Source organism: Anoplopoma fimbria, chromosome 7 (assembly GCF_027596085.1).
Source record: "Anoplopoma fimbria isolate UVic2021 breed Golden Eagle Sablefish chromosome 7, Afim_UVic_2022, whole genome shotgun sequence".
Classification (NCBI taxonomy): Eukaryota; Metazoa; Chordata; class Actinopteri; order Perciformes; family Anoplopomatidae; genus Anoplopoma; species Anoplopoma fimbria.
This window is the reverse complement of record NC_072455.1, coordinates 19,739,212-19,745,445: the sequence shown is the minus strand read 5'-3', so window position 1 is coordinate 19,745,445 and position 6,234 is coordinate 19,739,212. Positions and strand designations below refer to the sequence as shown.

Below are 6,234 nucleotides of genomic sequence, written 5' to 3'. Positions count from 1 at the left end.
TTTGAGACAGACACAAAAAACTACTATAAGGGAAGACGCATTTAAACAAAATACTCTGTTTTTTTTAATCAAGAACGAGTACAATATATCAGATTTTTCACATAAACAGTGTCTGGTTGCAGCCTGGATGTTTTTGTGGTAATTGACTAATAAGTCACATGTCTTCTGTATTTAGATTTAAGCCAGCAGGTCACACTGACCCAGTTGTCCCTGTCCTTCTGACCTGGCATCAAATCTGAATTACAAACACGGTTTACAAAAAGTATAAAGTGCTTCTGAAAGCAGTGATTGTGTGATCTAAAAATACACTTTAGTAAGAAGTCACAATACACCGATTTGAAAGTCAAAGTCCTGAGGCTGTAAGAGAGTTTCTTCAGCTCTTTTAGAGCTATTGATTTGCTCACGGAGGGGTGCTGTTAATCATTAAGACATTTGGTTTCTTGAATTCATAAATCTATGCGGCACAAATTACACAGTACTGTAACTATTGTATAGTGTAATAAGCTTGCAAATTTCCCCGCTGCGGGACTAATGAAGGATTATCTTATCTTATCTTATACAAACAATAATAACTTGTTATTTTTAAATTTGGGAGTAAACACCAATCAGCACAATATTAGCACAAATGACTCATGGCAACTTCTGCTTCATTACCTGAGGATCTGTCTTGCAGAGGGGCTTCTTTACAAATAATGTCATGTGTAGCTGTAATATGTATTTAACAATTATTTGGAGATGAACATACAAATGAACAAACAGCAGGAGGAACAGGGGGCCAATAGTGAATTCATTAAGGTCCCTAATGCGGTGTCATCTATGCCTCATTTAAAGAATATAGTTCTAATGAGGATCGTGAAGATCAATCATTTATGTACAAAATGTTAATATGCTTCTTGGATTTAGTCAAGCATGCAAAAGTACTAAAACATATTTCCTATCTTGCATGCCAGTCTACTCTGCATGTAAATTTGAATGCCCGGCATTTCCTTTTATGCAGCTGCTGTCTGAAACATTAATCTGAGGTTAGGATGTGTTACAGGGTGAGTTACTCACTGGCCCCTTTATGCTGTCAAGAGTTTTTTCACAGTAAACTCATTTCTTCTTTGGGTCTGAATCTCTGAGGTAAAATGCAAACACGTAGCCGCTCAGCGACGTGTGGAGCAGCACATTAACCGATGAGGTCTTCAAGGTCGGCGTCATCGTTGTTGCACTGGCTGGACTGAAGAGTATCAACAAGGTTCATGAACCCTTCATTCACACATTCTTAAGGATTACTGGATACTTCATTAACTCCTCCGTTATTGGTGTCAGAAGGCGAACTGTGGATCTGTTCCAGCTCCGGATGTAAACCCTTATCTTTGTTATCGAGTGAGCGTCTTTGAGGAGGCGGCGGGTCTTTGCAGGAGTAGTAGTGAGGCAGAGTGGTCATGGTCAAAGTACCGAGAACGACGAAACCGCCCGCTACCATGAAGGAGGCCAGGTAGCTGCCTGTTGTGTCCTTGAGCAACCCTTGAGACGTGGAGACAGGAGAAAAGATCAAATAAGGGCATGAAGATGTTGCATAGGAAATATAAGAAATCGCAAAATTGAGATTTAGAAAATCAAAGAACAAAAAGGTGCAAATAAAACTGACGAGAACTTAAACTCTAAAGTGATTTGTGTTTTGCAAAATCATGCGTTTAATCATTCAACAGAGGGGCTACCTCAGTCTGGGTAACTGTGACACTCATTTGAATCCACTGAGAAAGATTTTAGTAAATCATAAAAAGACCACTGGTGAGACATATGATTCTGAGTTTTCACAGGACAGAACTTTTTTCCCACAGCAGAGGTTTTTCTCTCGTCAAACACAGGTGTAACTCATGATGTTAATTGCTGTGGGAGCGGAGCCGTCGTTAATGTCATTAGTGTCACCTGTGCTTGTCCTCCTATGACAAGTCAACATGTCTGCTGTGAAAGAAATCTGTGACTGGAGCTCTGACGCTAGCAAGGTTATCAAGGCTCAGGATCATATTCAGGATTTATTTAGAAATGAAAACAAGTCAAGTACAAGATATACAAACTTTTGATGGGGGGAAAAAAAGACAAACTGATGATGCTCATTAAGCAAACGCATCAGACGGTTGAGAAAATGAGTCATTTTCCTAAATGGGCAGGTTAAAGAGCTGCTAGTCTGGATTAACCACAGACACACTGCATGCTTTTTATTTCCTCCTGAAGAAAGGTCACTACTTTTTTAACCCTTTAAGCTCCACAAATTAAATTCCATCCATCCACCTTGTGTTTGTTTGGAGAAATCTCAGACTTAATATCAAATCATCTACCTAATTGTCTACATATCACCAGAGGTTAGCTGAGAAAATATAGCTTTTTTTTAAAAAAAAAATGGGTGTACTGTCCTTTTAAGACATTCAGTTTACACCCTGTTGGCTGTAATTGTAGCTGTGTTTTTAAGGTTGGGAGTGTATGTCAGAACTTAAAACAAAAGAGAGAGTATGAAAACCGTCTCACCCTGATTACCGCTTCCCAATGAATGATTGACTATTTTTAGCTTTAGTGTGTTAGCTTGTGTTCATGGACTGATTTGAGTCCCTTAAAATAAAATGAAACAAGGTGACGTGACCTAGATTGGCAGACAGACCGTAGTTATGTGCTGTGGGACCAGCACTGTCAGTCTGAGGGAACCATTCGGCTCCTTCGATGTGCTCGTACCTGACAGAGGAATCCCCAGAAGTCCCGCGCCGCTCTCAATGAGCTGCAGCAGCCCGAGGCCACCCATCATGCGCTCCACGCCCACGATCATAGGCACCACGGCGAAGACCAGAGAGGTCAAGGCTCCGGCGCAGAAGCCGTATAAGAGGCTGATCGACATCAGGGCAGTGTAGGAGCCGGACAGGGAGCTCACAGGCAGCAGCATGATGGAGACGCCCGCCAGCGTCGTCCACAGGGTCAGCAAATGAATGAGCCGAAAGTGACCCAGGTCTGAGAACCAGCCGGACACTACGCGGCCCAAAATGTCTGTAGCACCGGCGGCTGACATGACGAAAGCGGCCTGGTACTCGGAGAAGCCGGCTTGGCGGCTGTGGGCCACCAGGTGGAAGTAAGGCACGAAGTAGCCGACGTTAAGGAGGGTGACGGCCAGCGTGTAGGTGACGTACGGCCTCTCCATGAGCAGCGACAGCTCCAGGTGGGAGGAGACCCGTCGCAGCACTGAGGCACATGATATCCTGCTCTCTGAAACCACCTGGGTGAGGAGGACAAGAGGGAAATTCTGAGCTTCAACTTCACTTAACATATGTCATCCAACATCCTTGTTTTTGTGATTTTTAAAAAACATTTATCTTTCTTCTTTTCTTTCTCAGTACAGCGTTAAGACAGAGAGATGGAGTAAAAAAAACGCACCTCAAACTCTCCTTAGCATTCAGTCATTTAACTTACCTTCTATGTGTACAGTCTGTATTAAAGTAAAGTAATCTTAATCTGTATGTTCATGTTCATTTCTGTTTGGGATGGGGTGTCATTTTGTGTTTTTCTGATAGCCAATCAGTAAACAAGAGCAGAATCTGTCCCATCGACACAATCTTCAATTGACGGACAAAAAGATCAAAACCACTCTGAGATATGAGATCTGGAGTGCGATTATATTGTGTGAATCACACCTTTAACTGCACTCACAGACCACATGTTAGAACTTGGTTGCAGAAGTGTTATTAAATTTATCTGCAGGAAATGAAGCCGCTTCTCTTCATTTCGAACATATTACAACGTATATATGTCAGGAATGATGCCACTTCTCTGCTGTGTATCTATAACCTGGTTCAACAGACAAAGACAGTAGTATCTTTGTCCTACCTTTGCTGGGGCTTTAGAGCGCCGCCGTGGGCGGATGAGAGCCCCGCAGGGCACGATGTTGAGGCTGAGGCCCCCAGAATCAGCAGGGCCCCTCTCCAGGCGTACTTCTCCACCAGCAGCTGGAAGAGCGGGTTGAAGGCAAAGGACGAGAGGCCGATGCTTGAGAACCCCACACCAAGCGCCAGGGTGCGTCGGCGAGTGAAGTTGGCCATGACTGTGGCCACCATGGGGGTGAAGACCAGCCCCCAGCCCAAACCTGGAGGAGAGGGGAGGGAACACACAGTTGTAGTTAACTAGGTCAACAGTTAAGATAAGATAGCCTGCTTTACAAAGCATCTAAAAGGAAACAGAGGATTACCCGAAATAAGGCCCATGGTGAGGTAGAGGTGAACAAGACAGGTGGCCTGCGAGGCGAGAATGAGGCCGAGTCCAGCGAGACAGCCCCCCGTCATCACCACCACCCGGGCATCATATGCATTACATAGTGCTGCACCCAGCGGACCTACAAAACAAACACACAAACACACACTTCCATTAGTCACAACTGTTTAGCTTGAAGCCAAATTACTACAGACAATTTACCGATCACAAGTGCATACAATCGCCAAGAAAAATGGATAAGAAAAAATGAATTTTAAACAATTAACATTGTTAACGCACGATGTACAACGTTCCACTTTATTTTCCTCTCAAGTACTTTCAGGTTGTTAAAGTCGTACACATACATACATACATACATACATACATACATACATACATACATACATTTATCTGACGCTATGTGATGTTTCAATGAACGTGAGATAAGTATTTATAGATGACTTTTGTGTCATTGCATCACATTTTCCCCCAAAACTCACATATTTGGCATTATGGGAAACTTTTGAGTCCCCACTACGATGAATCGAACAATGTTTGGCTGTATGGCCTGAGTTTGTAATGAGTGACCCACCGGTGCTTGTTAAAGAGTTAATGAGTTGCAGCCCCCTTTTTCACAAACCATGTGTCAATGACTAAGAATTTGAAAGAATCCTTCTAAAATTGTCCGCCTCTCTTTTGTTACACATCTTCCTGTGTGATTAGTATTGACGTAATAAGAGAAATGATACATGATCAAGTCTGTTACCTGGATAACTAAAAGGCACCGTGCCCCACAGATTAGCTGATTAATCAGTTATCAAGCAGCTTCTCTCAGTTTCGTGTCCACGGATGAAAATAATTGTTTGTTTGTAGCCATTATTACAAAGTAGTGTGACTCACTGAAGAACTGCTGTGCTGCCAGGCCTGTGGACGAGATCCAGGAGATGGCCTGAGCGCTCTCCTCAAAGTACTGCACAAACTCTACAAAGAAGATCCCCAAGCTGCGCATCAGGCCGAACACCAGGCTCGTGCTGAGGAACAGGGCGACGACCAGCACCCATCCCCAGCCTCCATCAGGGGCCTCCTCTTCATCGCTCTCTCTCTCCGCTTTGGGCTTGACGTTGGTCATGTCTTGGAGAGATTTACCTGTGAAAAGCAGAGTGAGGAAGGGTTAGTTTAGAGGAGAAAGGAAGCACCATGAACAAGTGATCAGCCTCAGGAAATGCAAATGTGAGCTCTCACCTTTAGAGAATGAACCTCAGATCCGCTCTGTGTTTGTCAATAGCCATAATGATTAACTTTCCATGAGCCAATAGATTCCCTGGTTGAGCCATATATACGTTACTAGGCTGCTTCAACAAGTCGGCCGTCATTTGAGAACCAGATATAGGTGAGAGGTGACTGCTGAGGTGTTTGTGGATCAGTTACGAAGGAATAGTTCAGTTGTCAATAGTGAAAGAAGAGGAAAGCCCATTAATCAACTTTCACTATTACAGCAGTAGTCTGCAGAGGTGACTCAGAAGATTAAAGGAGAGGGGGTCAGGTGGTTAAACTTGGCTTAACAGCTCAACATACAAATATGTGTCATGGAAAAACTGACTTTTCCCAGTTATCTTGATTTATCCTAGGCTATGGTCTTAAGCAATGATACAAAGGTAAATTATATTAATATCAAATAGAGAAATTACTGGCAGCTATCACATTATTACATTTTTAAGCAAAAAGGTACTCCTCAAGCCCATTTCATGCTGCTGACAGTAAGCTGATCACATGACGCATACTCGTTAACTCCTTTTTTATAAATGTTGCTGCAGAAGGATCAACATACAGCAAACCTCACTCAAGTTCCTCCTCTGACTTTGACCATAACTATCAACTGCTACATGCTGCCATTACAGACTTTCTGTGAACTGCTATTACAACAATATCTAGAGGAATCTTCCCCATTTTCACATCAGTTTTTTTAAGTCATCTGATACTATATGGTTCCCTAAAAAACTGTGCCTCCTATTTGAAGTGACT

At 43.0% G+C, this 6,234-nt stretch overlaps 1 protein-coding gene across 1 annotated transcript; it reads right to left on the bottom strand.

Annotated features, from left to right (window-relative positions):
• Positions 1 to 74: 74 nt before the first annotated feature.
• Positions 75 to 5,438, bottom strand: slc16a13 (solute carrier family 16 member 13). Its single transcript, XM_054601440.1, is given in 6 exon segments — positions 75 to 1,509; positions 2,713 to 3,244; positions 3,853 to 3,929; positions 3,932 to 4,108; positions 4,211 to 4,354; positions 5,113 to 5,438. Coding segments are annotated over 6 exon segments (1,404 nt in total). The 5' UTR covers positions 5,342 to 5,438; the 3' UTR covers positions 75 to 1,264.
• Positions 5,439 to 6,234: the final 796 nt, after the last annotated feature.